This window comes from Narcine bancroftii, chromosome 1, assembly GCF_036971445.1.
Source record: "Narcine bancroftii isolate sNarBan1 chromosome 1, sNarBan1.hap1, whole genome shotgun sequence".
Classification (NCBI taxonomy): Eukaryota; Metazoa; Chordata; class Chondrichthyes; order Torpediniformes; family Narcinidae; genus Narcine; species Narcine bancroftii.
In genome coordinates, this window is record NC_091469.1 from 48,714,804 (window position 1) to 48,733,013 (window position 18,210).

At 36.3% G+C, this 18,210-nt stretch overlaps 1 protein-coding gene across 5 annotated transcripts in view; it reads right to left on the reverse strand.

The window, feature by feature from the left end:
- Positions 1 to 18,210, reverse strand: part of LOC138757991 (nuclear cap-binding protein subunit 1) — a 58,547-nt gene that overhangs the window by 19,980 nt on the left and 20,357 nt on the right. For all 5 annotated transcript variants that reach the window (XM_069926223.1, XM_069926232.1, XM_069926241.1 and 2 more), the window contains 7 exons: positions 15,852 to 15,962; positions 14,210 to 14,274; positions 12,613 to 12,675; positions 11,483 to 11,557; positions 9,400 to 9,503; positions 7,023 to 7,148; positions 6,590 to 6,692 (listed from right to left, as the gene is read on the reverse strand). In XM_069926223.1, coding sequence (XP_069782324.1) covers positions 6,590 to 6,692; positions 7,023 to 7,148; positions 9,400 to 9,503; positions 11,483 to 11,557; positions 12,613 to 12,675; positions 14,210 to 14,274; positions 15,852 to 15,962 — 647 coding nt within the window. The remainder of the gene's footprint in view (positions 1 to 6,589; positions 6,693 to 7,022; positions 7,149 to 9,399; positions 9,504 to 11,482; positions 11,558 to 12,612; positions 12,676 to 14,209; positions 14,275 to 15,851; positions 15,963 to 18,210) is intronic.

The window sequence follows — 18,210 nt, forward strand, 5'->3', positions numbered from 1 at the left end:
CCCAGCAGCCTGCAATAAACCAGTCTGCTCACTGAGCTCAACCCATCTGGTTGCGTGTGTTATTGCAGGAGCAGTGTAGCCACTGCTACACTGACTTATAATACTTTTAAAAATTATAAAGTTGTAAATTCCCTTGTTCATATTTCCATGTTAACTATTCTTATGACTTTCTTGCCATTTTCCCTTTCCAAAGAAATTTCGCAGCTTGTTTATTTGAATCTTGAAAAAATTTTTGAGGTAAAGTTTGAAATAAATATTAAATTCTTGGAAAAATTTTCAGTTTCATACATTTAACTCTCCCAATTAACCTAATGAGTAACAAATAAACTAATTTTATGTTCAACCTGATTTATCTCAAATCCTTTCAACTGGCAATCATCTTGAACGTTTTGTGCGAGAGGTTCTATCGCCAGAGCAAACAAAGCTTGAGATAAAGGATATCCCTGTCTACTAGATCTAGTTAAAGTAAAAGACTGAGAAATCTGTCCATTTGTTATTACCTTAGCTTTTGGATTTCTATACAGTGCCTTAATTCAATTTATAAAATTTACACCAAAACCGAATTAGAACCTTAAACAGAAAATCCCATTCTAACTTATCGAAAGCCTTTTCTGCATCTAAAGCTACTATAAAATTAAATCCTCTTTCTTCTGAGCTAAATGAATTATACTTAATAGCCTTACAATATTTTCCAAAATTTGTCTATTTTCGACAAAACCCATCTGATCCATATTTATTAATTCAGGAAGATACTACCTGAACAACATACCTGATACTACCTGATACTAACAAATTCTATTTGTTAATACTTTTGCTATAATTTTATAATCAACATTCAATGCAGATATATGTCTATATGAAGCTGGTTTTAATGGATCTCTATCTTTTTTTTGGTATGACTGTAATTATTGCCATTGAAAAAGTTTCTGGAAGACAGTGTTGTTCAGAAGCTTATTCTATTACTTTCATAAATAATGGAATCAATAAATATTTAAATTCTATATAAAATTCTACTGGGAACCCATCCTCTCCTGGAGATTTATTGTTTTGTAAATTACTAAGTGCAACATAAACATCTTTTCAGTAAAAAGACTATCCAAATAATCCTTACCTTGTTGAGTTTGGTAATAAAAATTATGACAAATATTCATCTATAGCTTCCTCTTCATGCAATAATTCAGATGTATATAAATTTTCATAAAATTCCTTAAATACATCATTAATTTTTTGTGGTTTATATGTCACTTCATTATTATTCTGTGGCATTGCATTAATTGTTCTAGAAAATTGTTCTGCTTTTAATTTCCAAGCTAAAACTTTATATGATCATTCCCCTAATTCATAATATTTCTGCTTGGACCGTAATATCATTTTATCTGTTCTGTATATTAACATTGTATTATATTGTATTTTTTTTATTGACTAAACTTCTATATTTATCCTCAGAGGATAATTTTTGAATTTCCTTTTCCAATGTTATTTCCTTTTCCAATTTATCTATATTCTTTATATATTCCTTTTTAAATTTTGTAGAATAACTTATAATTTGTCCTCTTTAATAATTTTAACCATGTCTTCTGTTGAATGCAAATTAGTATCACAAAATAGTTGTATATGTTGTTTTATTAATAAAAAACAAAAATCTGGTCTTTTCAATAATAAAGAATTTAATCTCCACCAAATCTCAGCAAATTCCAATTCAATCAACAGTAGAGAATGATCAGATAATATTCTTGTTTTATAATCAGCATTCACAATTCTAGATTGATTTTGAGCAGAAAGCAAAAAAAGTCAATTCTAGAATACATATAAAATCTTTTAGAGTAAGAAGAATAATCCCTATCCTTGAAATTGATCCTTCTCCATATCAACTTGATTAAAATCTTTCATTAAAGTTAACAATGTTTTAGCTGCCTTTGATTTTACTATAGTTCTTGATGATCTATCCAGTATTGGTTCCAAACAAAAATTAAAATCATCACCATCTAAAATATTTTCATGTACATCTACGAAATTTAGAAAAGTATCTTGTATAAATTTTTGATGATCTGTATTAGGTGCATAAAGATTTAATAAAGTCCAGTTCTCAGAGAATATCTGGCAATTTACCTCCACGTACCTTCCTGTCCGTTCTGTAGTCACACTTTGAATTTTTAACTGGTAATTTTTTCTTGAATAAAATTGCACTCCCCTGGCTTTAGAGATGAATGTCGAGAAAACTATATGACCTACCCAATCTCTTTTCAATTTCAAATGTTCATTCTCAGTTAAATTATTCTCTTGTAGTAGAGCAATATCTACCCCTAATTTCTTAATTTCAGATAAAATCTTTTTTTTTTAACTCAAAATCTTAACTGTTTTACTCATTGTTTTTATCTGTACACTTTAAAAAAAACTCCTATCAATCACTCTTATCCAGGGATAATTCTCACAAATTAATCTGATCCAGTGAAATCATTTGCAATCCAAAAACATTCATTTAAAATAAAAACATACAAAAAAAAAATTAATAATAACCCCCCCCTCAAAATGCCAGAATTACTAGCATTACCACCTTCCATTTTACGGGTTGTGGTCAACCCACGAACACACACACAGTCATCAGAAATCAACAAACACAACCCCTAACTCTCGGGGGGCGGAGTGGGGAGGGAAAGAGAGAAAACTTTCCCCTAGAAGAACATTTCCCCACGCAAAATCACTTCTTCAAAAGAAAAAAGGGAGAATACACCCCACTATCCTTCAAGAGTTCATTTCAGCAAGTCCTCTTGTACAGATGCTTGAACCTTGGGTAAGTCTTTAGCATATTCTGCAGCCTGAACATAGTTGGTGAAAAAGACATTCTGTTAATCTGGCAGAAATATTTTCAATGTAGCTGGATATCATATAAACCTTCTTAACCGGATTCAACTCTTTTCTTGAAAAGAGCTCGACTCAAATCAGGATTGTTTGTTTTTTTTTTAAATCGCCTTCATAATTCAAAGGACCACAATCTCTGGCTCTTTTCATCACTAAACTAAGTATCTTCTTTCCATCTTGATAATTCAGAAATCTAATCAAGATGGAGCAAGATCTCTAATTTGGATCCGGTTTCAGTCTAAGAGCTCTATGAGCTCTCAATCAAGATCTTATCTTCAAAAATATTTCCAGGATTCATTCTTGAAAAAAAAATCAAATTATATCTTGACCTTCTGACATCCCGTCAATTTTAAAATTATTTCTTTGACTAGAATGTTCCAAAATATCAACTTTCTCAAGCAATTTTTCATTCATGGAAACTAAAGCAGTAACCTAATCTTCATTAATATTTGACCTTTCTGCAATATTTTGCACCTCTTCATGGTCATTTTGAATTTTTTCTTCAAATTTATCAACTCTTTTTGAAACATTATTTATAAGATTAGTCATGTTAATTCTAATTTGTTTAATACTAGTTAGAAATTTAAAATTATTTTCCAGTGCATCTGAAAGCTTATCAATTTTGATCTAAATTTTATCCATTTTCTTATTAAAAGTCTTTTCTTTGCCTTTAAATCCTTCTTCTTCTGTAATTGTCTCTTCTCCTTCACTTGCAGAGCTGTTAAAATCCTCCTCAATATTAGAACCTTCACCATCCTGTTCAGCTGCCGAGATGCTGGAGCGGCCCTTTACGGGCTGTGGAGATTTTTTAAAATCTTTTTTCTTCTACAGTGCACGTGTGAGGAGTCGCACATGCGTGATGTAGTTGTTTTCCCAACACCTCCATCTTTGCAGAGAGCCGCAGGGATGGCTCCAGAAGGCAGTCACTCATCAGGGCTGTCTCCAGCGGCACCAGGGTGGACTTTAGTGGCCTGCTTCAAGGAAAAGGTAAGCCCAATTTCTCTCTCCTTTCTGTCTTATTTCTTTCGGCATTGTTTTTAAAGTTTTTTCTCTTTTCAGAGACATCTTTTTTTCATAATATTAAACATTTTAAAGCAACTTCAAAGTTGTTTTTTAATGAATTGAACTTTTCTTAATACATACTTTTTTTAATAAATCCCTCGGGAGTCGGCAGGGTGCAATGTGTTCCTTCACACCATCACGTGACGCCCTTGAAAGCAGCCAATTAGTGTAGACTGCTGAAGGGGAATTATTAAAGTGCAGATTTGAAGATGGGAGGCTCCAGGCCATTTTCAAACCTTGGCTTCATGTATACTCCATCTTTATTTACCTTTTTTCTTTGACTCAGGTGCCAAAACAAGATATTATAACATTTTGCATTAACCCTGCCTTAGATATTTTTCTCTCTATTTTAGTGGAGTGGCTGATTTCTTCTCAACATCTCTAATGAATTGAGGATACCATTACTAGAGAACAGGAATACGCCAAATGGCCCCATGAGCTTGCTCCACCATTCAATAATAGCACAGTTGATGCAATTTTGGCTTAGCCATGTTTCCACTCCTTCCCACAACCCTTGACTGACTTAGTCGTTCAATCTGTCAATATTTTCCTTTAATACATTCAAATGACCTTGGCTCCATTGTTCTGAGGCAGTGAATTCCTAAAAGCTTGAGCCCTGAGAGAAGAACTTCTTTGCATGCATTATTAATAGGCAATCCATTATTCTGAAAATATGCCTCCTACTTTCATAACCACATTAGGGCAAGAACCCTCTCAGCATCCACCATTTCAATCCCCTTCAGCAGCCTACACGTATCAAAGCAGACCACCTCCCATTCTAAATATTGAGCACTGACCTAACCTCCTTGATTGCTCTCAAATGTCAACTCCTTTATCCCATGCATTAACCCAGTGAAACATCTGTGCAATGCCCCCTTCTTAAAAATGAAAGCTGCAGTAATCCAGGAGTCATCCCACCACAACCCTGCAAAGTTGCACCTAAACTCCCTTGCTTTTATGCTCCATACTCCTTGCAATAAAAGGCTAACATTCCATGTGCCATTTTAATTACTTTCTGTACCCACAGATCACCCTTCATGTTTCATGCATTAGGACCACAAAGTCCCTTTGTACTGCAACATGTTATCATCTCACTCATGTATACATCAATTCGATGTGTACAGCGATTCCACAACGTGTACACCATTGTCTATAGTAGCACAGTATTGAATACTTTGCTACAGGCTTACATTTTCCCATCTTTTACTCTACCTGCCATTTTCTTGGCTACTCACTTAATCTATCCAAATCCTTTGCAGTCTTTTTTGTGTCACAACTTGTTAACCCACTTATTTTAGTAGCACCAGTGCTCAGCATAAAGAGAATATATCCATCATAATATAGATTGCAAATTGTTGAGACCCAGCATTAATGACCCCACTCATTTATCTCAAATCAACGTTTTCTATTGGTCTATTCCCTATTCATACCAACCCCTTGAATGAGAATGAATGACAACATAGAATCTTCAGGAAAGTCAGAATGATTTTGAATGAGCGTACTCCAGAGAAATTTGACAAGCTACATCAGTCTGGGTGCAGATTCAAAACTGGTCTTAAAAGGGAATATTTTACGGGTTTCCATTTATCTCCCCAGCAACCATATCAATTTCTCTTCTACATGCGAGACACAAGAGACTGCAGATGTAGGATATATTTAGGTTTCCTGATATTACATTCTTAATAATGAATTCCAGAATATTCTTAAATGATAGATTTCAGGCTAACTGCTTCCTTATTTCTGACTCCTTATTTCCTCATTCTGAGTTATTGCATTTATTAGCAGGCAAGAACACCTATTTATTAGCAGGAAAGAGCATCAATATCCATGCCCACATATATAGGGGGATGATGTCCAGACAGTTTAACAAGTAATAACAGGGGAGATGTGAGAAATATTTATTTTAATGAGAGTCCAAAAAAAGGATCTTAGTTACAACAATTTGGGGGGGGGGGGGGGGGTTAGAAGGAGGAAAAAAAGAGGCAATTTTTTTTAGAGGCATTTAAAGAGGAAGAAGGAACATTTTTAAAAAAAAATTAAGGAATTGAAAGTTATGGAGAACTAGCTCAGTGGAGGAATTCGGGCCCGGATCAGATCAGCCATGAACATATTGAATGAAGTGCAGGGTTGAGAGGCAATGTGACCATATACATATATTCTTCTGTGTGCTAGCCATTAATGCTTTAGCTAGCCATTAATGCAACATTTACTGAATTTGTTACTCTGTTTACTGAACTATTCAGGTATTTCTCAATCAGCAAACATTCAATGTACAAATTTGCCAGAGAGTATTGATTTTTCAGGATACATGTCCTTGATAGACAAAAAACATTTTATCATTATAACAAATGGTTCAGCACTCTCCTCCTTTAAGGAATTATGCCAAAATAGCCATAGGCATTTTACCCAACTATTTTAAGTTGTGAAATTTTGCTTAATGAAGTATTTTCAAGCAACACATCCCTTTCATAGAGTATCTGTACAAATAAAATTTTAGTTGCATTGGTTAAACATTAAGTTCAGTAAACCAGAAAATCAAAATCTTATAATTTTGTAAAACTCATAAGAAGAATTAAATTATTTACTGAGTTGATATACCCTATCAATAAGCAAAGACAATATGTTAGCAAGTGGCTCCTATTTCTATGAATGGAAAACATGTACTTACTTTGCCAAAGCACTGAAGGAATGGCTGAAGGATTTGGATGCCAGGTAAAGTAGGGTCTGTACAAAAACTTCAATTTTCAAAGGATTAAAACTGAAACCTTCATCTAAAAGAGTGATGTGAAAATAAGTCACTTCTGAGATTCATAGAAAGTGGTGTTAGCTACACAAATGTGTTTTATAGAAGGAAAATAAACATGACGCTTGATTACACACAAAATGCTGTTCTGTGAAAATCCAAATTCACTGTGCGAATTGGTAATAAAAACTCAACCCAAGTAAATCTCATTTTAAACAAAGACATTACTGCATTAATCATTTGACAAAGACAACCTGACTTCACATTATGAAGAACTGTTGTTTTTTTTCCTGTATTCTTCAATATTTTTTTCTTTTCAAATAATTACCCAACTCCCAAAATTAAAAGGATTCCTTACCATCATCATCGTCCTCTTGGTTAGGATTTGGAAGATCTTTTAGTATGCTCAAGATTTCATCATTACTTGCTTTGCTTTTAATAGCACTGCATATACTGACAGCCACAGCATAGCCAGGCAGAGAACCTAAAACAGTAAACAAAAGTAATCAAGATGAGTTTAAAGTTCATGACAAGTGTGACATTTTAACTGGTAACTGTGGATCTAATTAAGCTAACTGCATTCATCCGCCACTATTACTTTCCTTACACCACCTTTAACTATTAGTGTTTTTAACTAACTGACACTCAAATAGGCAGCATGGTTGGCGTAACGGTTAACTCAGCGCCTTTGCAGTGCTAGCGATCAAGACCAGGGATCAAATACCGTGCTGTCTGTAAGGAGTTCACCCTATGTCTGCGTGGGTTTTCCCCGGGAGCTCCTGCTTCCTCCCACTGTTCGAACGAACCGGGAGTGTAGGGTAATTGGGTGTAAATTGGGCAGCACAGACTCATGGGCTGAAATGGCTTGTTACCATGCTGTATATCTAATTTAAAATTAAAATTTAAAATGAAAGATTGAACAAAAGAATGTACAAATGCACATGCATGAGATGAGTGGGAGTATGTGCGCAAGAGAGCTGAAGCATATATTTCCAAAGGCATGTTGCATGTGAGAAAATGCAAACAAAAATTGAACATAACAAAATAGTGTAAAGTATCAATCTATTTTAAAGAAAGTACTGTACAACACAAGCAGCATTAACCGATCATTAAGGGTTACATCAGTACGCAACAGTAACTTACTGCCTTCAAACACAATTTTGAACTACTCTTCCATCAAAATTCAGGTTAAAGTTGATTGAATTGTTGTCCTGGTGGAATTTCTTGTCAAGGCAAGATAAAAAAATACCAATGTATGCAGTCCCTGGTTTATGCAAGAGTTGTTTCTGAAAACTGTTAACTGATTTCTCTAGAAGTCTGTCTTCTACAGCTATCCAAGCTGCATCGCTCTATGTACACTTGTTATAATTCTTCTATTTCAATGAGTATCACTGTAACAGGATCATTAAATTTTATTCTTTCAAGGGATATGCCATTTACTGGCTAAAATGGCATTTAATTGCCTATCCCCCAAATGCCCGCGAGATAATGATCCGCCTTTTTGAGTTGCAGTCCTTGAGGTGTGGGTATATTCACAATGGAGGGAATTCCAGGATTTTGATCTACCAACAGTGCAGGAATGACAAAATATTTCCTGGTCAGAATGGTGTTTAGATTGGAAGACAATTTTCCAGTGGTGGTGCTCCTATGCTTTTGCTGCCCTTGATCTTTCAACTAATAGATGTTATGGGTTTGGAAGATAGTGTCTAAGGAACTTGAAGAGTTGCTGCAGTCCATCCTGTAGAAGGTACAAATTTCTGCCACTAAGCAATGGTGGAAAAGATATTGCATGGACAGGGTGCCCATCAAATTAATGGAACATGTACTGTTTCCAAATAATAATCTAAGACAACAAAGAATTTGTTTCCAGAACATTTTGGGGTGTATTTTATGGATTTTGGGCTGTTAATCACATAAAACTTTCCTATTATGTACAGTTTTTTAAGCTACAACCTGTTTTTGTGATTTCTTGACATATTTTAAGTCTACTTCAAGAATACAAAACCATGAAGTGCAAAACTCATTTTCTGCATTTGCACTTGGACTTCTTCCCTGCTGATCATGGTGCAGTCAGTGACGAACATGGTAAAAGGTTTCACCAGGACTTTGCGACCATGGAAAAGCAGTATCGGGACAACTGGAATCTATCAATGCAGGCCAACTTTTGTTGGACACTGACACAAGAGGCATCAGATGCTGAGTACAAACGAAAATCAGCAGCAAAACATTTTTAGGTCAGTTGAACTAACGCATTGTGTCAGCATCATTATGCAATTAAACCTGCTAAATTCGATAAAAGTTAATTTAATGTTTCTCCAACAATTTGTCTATCACAATCCCCAATTTATTTTCAGGAAGCAAACATTTTGAAAAAAATTGTTGTCTGGTGTAATAAATCCAAGATATTTTCATCATTATTATTATTATTACGCCTCTAGAAAATGCTTTAAAAACGTTGGGAAGAATTTGCATGAAATTACATTGGCACAAGTCAGATCATCTGAAATCGGAGGAGCTCACATCAACCAAAGTCTCCAGATCATCCCATCTCCTTGCATGATTAAATACAGACAGCATTATAAAAGAATATAAACTTTTGTTAGTATTATGAAGCATTTCTCAAATAAATTTAAAAATTTGGATAAAATTTAAGTTCCAGTATTTCTGTATGACAGAAGTGATCGTATGGTTAAAAATATTAAATGTCCTCTTCCAAACATATGCTCGTTACTTACTGTTACTCTCATCACCATACTTGTAAACGCACAGCGGATTTGCTGGCAACAGGGCGGCAAAGTTCTCCGGCACAACGTCTACTGTTCTTTGATAATAGGAAAGCCTATGAGCAAGATGACAGTTCATTTCCATAGCTTGCCAAAGTTAATCAATGATAATTTAAATATATGCAGCTGCTTACACAATGAAGTCAATAAAACTAATGCAGAAAATAAGATCGAAGTGAAATCATGCAGTGCAAATAATGCTGGAGGGACTTAGCATAATCATGTTACAGCCAGGGTTGAAATGGTCAGTCCACATTTCAGTTGGGATCTTTTAATAAGACATTGAAAAGAGAAGTGCTCATACAAGTTCATCTAGTTTACAAGGGAGATTTATTGAACAAAATTTTGACATACAAGCTCATTTTTTAATAAACTCTGGAGAAAATAATCTGCAGTAATGAGATCAAAAGTCTAGAGTTGTGGGAATTCTCATATAAAAATAGAAAATAATAAACCAATCAAGTCAGGCTGCAGCTGTGGAAAAACAAATAGACTTTAAATGTTTCAGATCATAGATCCATCATCAGAGCTTTCTACGTTAAAAATATACGAATTCAGACAAACGTCCAGGACTGGTGGCATATCAAATCAGTTTGGCTAATTAAAAAGTCTGTTATTTTAATTCAAATTCTCATGAATAATGATAAAATTTTATGCGACTCCATATTTTAGTAGGTTTTTCATGAATATCAAAGTATTTATAATCACTGAACTGTGGCGATGCACAAATCTGCTGACACGAACCAGTCCCGCTTGTTACGTGCTGTCAGCAGGGCAGTTGCAGCAGAGATGGCAACACATTCCCATCTCTTCCGCTCCACGACGCAAGTTGGCATGTACGTTTGCGTAAAGTTGACGCATTGGCAGGGCATACGCACGGTCCAGCCGCACAGCTGAGAAGCAAGTGCTTGAAGTTTAAATAAACATTCCTGCTCCGACCTCAGAGCTCAGTCTGTGTCTCCAGTCTGTTCACTCGCTCGCATCCAGAACGCTACATTTGGTGACCCCGATGAGTCTCCACATTCTGAAGACTCTTGCTACATGAACCTGCAGCGCCTCTGTCAGAAACTAGCTACCCCGTCCAGACACGGCAACCCTCCAACTCATGTACCCACAGATTTAATGTCTTGCAATTTTGTTTTTATGCACAGGGGCAGCCCAGAGCATCACTCCAGCGTCCCTACAAAGTGCTCCACCGCAACACCTCCACTTTCACTTGCAGATCGGCAACAGGGAGATCTTCACGGTGGACCGCCTGAAGCCAGCACACCTGGACCTGACGCAGGCAGTCCCTGTGCAGCAGCCACCACACGAGCCAGGCCTCCCACACGCCAAGTTGCCACCAGTGCCAGTTCTGGGATGGGGGGGATATGTGGCGACGCACAAATCTGCTGTGACGTTACGTGGGGTCGACGGGACAATCGCGACAGAGATGGCGAAGCTTTCCCATCTCTTCCACTCCATGATGGAAATTAGCGTGCACGCTTGTGTCAGCGTGACACAAGTGGCAGAGCAAACGCATTTCCGGCTGTACAGCTGAAAAACAAGCACGCAAAGTTTAAATAAACATTCCTGCTGCGACCTATGAGCTCACAATCTGTGTCTCCAGTCTGTTCACTCGCTTGCATCCAGTACGCTACCAAACAATTAAAATGCAAACAGGGATTGACCAGTAAAGAAGCCATGAGGAACAATCAAATATACTTTTGAAGATGAAAAGCAAAGCAAGATACAAGAATGTTAAGTAAAGAAAGAAGGGGAGACATAGATCTGAAATGGAAGAAAGGTCAAAATATACAGAATCACACTAAGATAGGATACTCTGAAACCTATCTCAGAGATAAGATTTTGGAATTTATACATGAAGGTGAGCACAATAGGCATTTTGATTTCAACACCTCATGATGTGAGGCACAAAGAAATGTCTGGATAGTCCAGTTCCTCCTATGGCAAATTGGGCATTGTTGTTTTAGACAAGCGCAAAATCTGCCACAAAAAAAAGGCTAATAAACCAAAATAAAAAATATTTACATACCTCATACATTTTTCCAACACTTCACGTAAAAACTTTGGTTTGGCTTTATCAGGATCAAGAGCCAAACAATCGGACCTGCGTGTGTAATTCATTGTGGGGTAGGGGATGAGAGAAGTTGGAGGGTGGGCAAGTTAGTAGAAATAGAGTCATGTGGGTACATTAGCAGGGGAAAGACATGGATATGTGTGTTTGTGCAAAACAGAGAAAAAGGCAAAATATTATTCATGTAAAGGTTAAAGAAACATGCATGCTTTGCATGCCCTGTAAAACCTCCCCCCCCACCCTCCCTCAAATGGGAAATATGCAGTTCCTTTCAGCTCCAATAATCTGAATCTTAGTAACATGCAATCATACTGGCTTGTCTGGGCAAAGGATTAGTATGCTCATTTAAAACTGTTACAATATTAACTAGTCGATAAAGGCCAGTACCAATATCAGTAACGACTTCAGACCAACCAGAACTAATGGAATTGTTAAGTACAATTGCACATGGTGTCCAACATTACACAATATGTGATTTATTACTGTAGAAAACTTCTCAAATCTACCACCCCCTCCTCCACAAAAAAATATAGTTGTCGGGAATCTTAATTCCTTGAAACAGTAAATACAAATAGTAAATTTCAGGTAATTGCCACTGAAGGCTCAATCTAACAGTGACATGTTGACACCAAAACCCATTTTCAGTTTCTCAGCATGCCCCTAGATAAGCAGCATGTCCAAAAAGTGCCCCACATTTTTAAATCGTAGAATCGAGTCTCAGCATACAATATATAGTTTTCTTTCTCTTCATTAGGCCTCATTTGAATGATGCCTGAATAGTCACAAAATACACAAGCAGACAATTAAAATTTCAGATTCTATAATTTACTGATCTGGCACTTGCTGGTATAGAATCATCCAGTATTTATTTACTGCTTAAAGCTCTAATTCCTCTTCCAGTAGTCTCAATCCAAGGCTAAATATCAGAACAGTGGAATCATACCTGCTTCTACCAATTGCTCAGACTAAATAAATTGTTTCCCTTTAAAACATGCAAAAGATCTAATATTATAAATCTGCTTGATAATGAGGGCTAATTTAAACATCTTTCAAATTAATATTTGTGATCCAAAATAATCAATACCTACCAATCATCCCAGCTCCATCTGAATTGAAAGTTACTTAAATGATGAGAAAACCAGTTGATAAATCTGAAAATGAACACAAAAATATTAAATTTTGAGGAATGGGTTTAACCTCAGGGAGGGGAAAGAGCCTGAACAAATCAAAAGAATAAATTGGAAAGAGGAGGAGAAAACATGGCAAATCTCACATTCATTATCAGAGATGAAAAATTATATAAATGATGGCTGATATTAGTTTACATTTTAAAAATTAAAAATAAAGGTGTTCCAAATGCCTCAAAAACAGCTCCCTTGATTTCAAATCGTCTCCACTCTTAGGAATTAGTTCAGCAATCCAGTAATGGCTCTATCCACATTTAGTCACAGATTTTTACAACATAAAAACAGTCATTTGGCCAAACTTCTCCATGCCGAAGTTATTAACCCAAGATGCATTATATATATCCATATACCTCCATATCCCTCTAAACTTTTCCAATCACTTGCCTAAATGTATTTTAAACATTATAATTATACCTGCCTCTACCAGTTCCTCTGGCAGCTCATTTCACAGGCCTCTACAATCTCTGTGCATAAAACAAAGGTGCCCCATAAGTCCCTTTCCCCTCTCAACTTATTTCTGTCTTCTAGCTTTGCATCCCTTATCCTGTGAAAAAGACTATGAGTATTTCTTATCTATGCCCATAAGATTTTGCACATCTCTATAAAATCACTCATGAAACAAAGGATGCTGCACCACAGATTTTTGTATCATAGGAGAATTAAGCGCCATGTGAAAAAAAAGGCAGGCAAGTCAAGCTGGGTCCACACCTAGATCAGCCATGATCTTGTTGAATGGCAAAGCAGGCTCACCATGCCAGATCGACTACTGCCTGTATTTCTTATTTTCACCATTCAGGCCCCCCATGCTCGAGAGAAAAGAGTCCCAGCCAGTCCCAGCATCATTCTTGCACATCTTTCCATCTTAAAGATAACTTTCCTGTAATTAGACAGCTAGAACTGCAAGCAATACTCAAAACAATACCAACATCTTGTATAGTTGTAACATGATTTTCAGGCAATGCAAACACTCTAAACTTATAGAAGTGAATATTATTATTGTGGGAACTCAATGGTTCATCACTGATGGGATATTTACATGTTGCTTCTCATGCAACTTTAAGACGATGTTCAACTATAATCAGGTAAACTGCAGGGTAATTTCCTCTTTAACCTATGCATACTTTAGACCAATTGCATGAACCCACTAACACTAGTATGAAAACAGACAACCCAGCACTGATGATGGAATTAAAACTCGAGAATTCTGTGGTTCTACAGTAAATCACACAGTGGATGTTTATCATTGTGATATCTCAAAAATTCCTCGACCTTTCTTGAAACAAAGTACAACAACGAGAGGGGAAATATAGTAACTGTTCCTCTCCGAAAAAGCAATTATGCCAATTGGACAAATATATTTTCATTAATTGTGATGGTTCTAATATACTTTTAAAATCTTGAACTGGATCGTGTTTACATCAGAATTCTAGAGTTTAAATAAAGAATAATTATATTACCCAACAAAACTTTTAAAACATTGTGATGAATGCAAAGTCACCTGTCTATACAAATTGTATTCATTGAATCGATCCGCATGTATAACATCTCTGTGGCTTGGGCAAGCTGATTAACTAGTTAAGTTAAATACGCAATGAAATTGGTTCATCTCAAAATAACAGTTGGAAAGGGATAACAGCAACAAGATTACCAACCTGTGAAAGAAAACCTTGTAATCACTGTCTTCACATAAACATAACAAAAATTTATAAAAGCTCAGTGCCCATAAAATATTATTCCCAGTTAATGTGCAGAAAACCATTTATAAAGCCAAGTACTGTATTCAAGTAGCTGAATCACACAGATCTACATAATTTTAATCCCTAGTTTGTTGGTTTCTCAGCCAGAGCAGTTTCAGGGACAAATTCCCATGATCAGTAACACAGATTAATTGGCTACAACCCAACAGGCAGCCAGTGATTTCTGCTGTTGGAAAGTGCATATCCCCATACAATTCTGTTTTTTTCTTACAAAAGTAATACTCAACAATCATCAAAAGGAAAAATATTGAAAGATGGATTATTGGGAGAACTAAAGAAATAATTGATTGGAGCTGTGGAATAGAAAATTAGAGACAAGAAGAGTCAAGAAAAACAAAATAGTGCATCTATTGAAAGTATACCTATAGACGTCTATAAATTAGGCCATTCAAATCTTATCTCTCTACAAATACAATCTGACTTGCTGACTGCCTCCACCTTCTGTTTTAACCATTTATCAGTTACCATTAATGCACCAATCCAACATTTACAGAGAATTAAATGGCATGCACAGGTAGGAACAGATCATGAAGAGTCAGTGATAAAAAAATTGTTTTTAAAACATCTCATTGCCTTATGTTGGCCCTTAATTTGAAGTGATTGAATTCAACAGGAAAACTAAAAGTACTACTGTGGGGAGGGGGGAGCAGAGGGTTGAAATTCCCACTCTATTTCTTTTGATGTTGTTCATTTGTGTTGCACAGAGAGAATACAGTGCAACTCTGATTATCCGAAATCTGATTCTCCAAAATCCTCAGTTATCTGAATTTTCTTAAAAATATCAGATAAACGAGGATATCTGAAATCTTCATTTATCCAAAAGTTTTTCGGAGCCGAACTGACTGGGGGGCGTCGGGCTCCCATCACCAGCGCAGCAAAATTTGGCTCCCGGCACCAGCATAGCAGATCTTGGGCTTCCGGCACAGTGGGGTCCTCAAGCTCCCAAGCAGGAGCAGGACCCTTGGTGGGGAAGTGTTGGTGATCGGCGGTGGTCAGCATTTTTTTGGTGAGAACTTAACTTTTACATCAGGACCAATGCCTGAAAATCAGTGACCCGGTGCGGACTCGAAAGGCCAACATGGCCTGTTTCCGCTCCGTAAATGGTTATATGGTTATATGAAAACGTACACAAAAATTATATTAAACTAATTATCCTTCCCAAACCAAATCTAGTTAAATTGTATGTCAACAATGGACATCCTTTCCAATTACTTTCCAATATTGAAGTCTGGAAGGACTTCCAATATAAGAAGACAAGAATGTCTGCAAAAACAAAGAAAATTATCTGTAAAGCACATGAAGATTGTGACACATGAAAAGTATTTTCTTCTATTCTTTCTCCTGACTTTAAGCATGGAGATCTTAACACTTATTAAAGGATACAACTTGTGGCAAAGAACCAGGCTGTAGTTTGCAGAGTTCAATCAACAAGGTTGTATACATGACTTCAATATGTGGGGGAAGGGGCAACCGGAAAAGTTCTCCAAAGACAACCTATGAAACAATTAACAGCATTATTTAAAATATAGTCTTTCAACACAGTAACAAGCCCTTCTGTCCCACAAGCCCATGCTGCTCAAACAGTCCAATTAACCTATAACCTTGGCACGTTTTTGAAAGGTGGGAGGAAACCAAAGCAAGCCCACAAACTCCTTACAGACAGCACTAGATTCGAACCCATGCTTAGCACAAAACACTTCCCGTTAGTTTACTGAAAGCAGATATTCACACTTAAGTGCACAATTACCACACTCATATTGCGTATCCTAAAATCTCCAAATTTGGCTCAAGTATCAAGTGCTGAAATAACAAAATGATTACATCAAAATAATTTCCCTTTGTAATGTACTCACATGCACTATCACCTTGAAAGACAGTTTGAAACTGTCTACCTTACTGTAGTTTATATCCTCCAAGCATCACTTTATTTCATCCCTTTTTCTAATTTATTGAAGGTAGTTGGATGTACTGTGTAGTATTTTGGCAGATTGTGATTTTTTTTTCCCCCACGAGCTCTCATTGCCTATCTGTACACGTTTTTGAGTAAGGGGTTACGAGCACCCTCTCTTCAACCATTGCTGTTATTTAGTGATGATGCTCCCAGTGTTTCTGGGTTGGACGCGATGGGATTTATACCCATCAAAGAAGGAGGGAGGACAATACATTTTCCTGCAGACTGAATGTTGTGCAACTTGGAGGAGAACCTGAGTGGTGTTTCCATGCACATGCTGCATTTATCCTTCTTGGTGATGGTAGAAGGCATGGTGTACTTCCTAGCTTACAAACAGACATCTTCTTTACTGTGGAACTATCAGTGGTTCCTGCATTAACTTCATGTCAGATCTGATAAAAATCAAGTGGGCATATGTCATCCTCAATACGAAGGGTCAGTGCGAGAAGAAAATTCAGTGAGTAATTGCATTAGATTTTAGATAGTAGAAACCAGTTATGCTGCACTGGTAGTGGAGTAAATTAATGTTTAAAGTAATGGATGAAGTAAAACAAAACAAAATTCTAATGTCACCATATTGCGAATGATCTTATACCCATAAAGGACACTGACCTTCCCGTTTTGCCTATCATTACCTTCTATGAATTTGAACATTAACTTGTCTCTTGTTCTCTCCAAAAAGAGACCAATTTTGAACTTTTTTAAAAATCCTGGTACTATTCCAAATAATATCTTCTGCATCTTCTCCAAAACCAAATAAAAAGTTTGGAGGCCAAAGTTTTATAATATTCCATATTAATAACAATCTTTATTCAAAACAAATCCATAAATTATTTTCTTGTGTACTTGGTTACTCTTTGATTAAACAATTTATCACATTTTTGTTGAAAAGTTTCAAGACCATCTCAATTTGTCCTATCAGATTCGTATAATTATGGAACACAATCCCATGTGGCTCTACTCCTAAAATCAATTCAAAGCTGTATTTTTTTAAATGTTGTCCTTTTTAAATCAAAATGCATCACCTCACACTGATATGTAATCATTTCTAAATGTCAGCACCTCAGTCTATATTCTGGCTTATTATAATACCCTTCATTATTAAGTATATTTTTTTGTTTAAAAATCAGTAACAAAATAATTGTTCTAATCTTTAAATGACTTCAGAAAATGCAGTGTTTTCATAACAGTCCCCATGAAACTCCATTACTTTCTTTCCTTCAATGTAAACAATCACTTCCACTGTCCTTTTATAACCAAGTTCAAATTTAATGTCAAATGTACCAAGGTGTAGTTTTGCAAGCAGACAACAGATAGTGAAGACAGTTGCCAAAGATTTCAACTGGATCTTGATTAATTGGGCAGGTGGACAGACAAATGGTTGATGGAATTTAATACAAAGAGATGCTAGGTGTTGCATTTTAGTTCTAATGTGCGTAGGACCTACACAGTAGGACCTACACAGTGAATGGAAGGAAATCTGGCAAATGTTGTAGAACAGATGGATCTGTGTACAGCATGCCTTGAAAATGGTGTCACAGGGAGATCGGATGGTCAGAAAGGCTTTCAGTAGATTGATCTTCATCAGCACACGGAGTATAGAAATTGAGTCATGTTGCAGTTAATACATTGGTGGGGCCCCACTTGGAGAATGGTGTTCAGTTTTCAGGAAAGATGTTGTCAAGAGGGTTTAGAGAAGATTTACAAGGATGCTGTCAGGACTCAGGCATCTCAGCTATTGGGAGAGATTAAGCATTCTAGGGGTTTATTCCTTGGAGCACAGGGAGATGA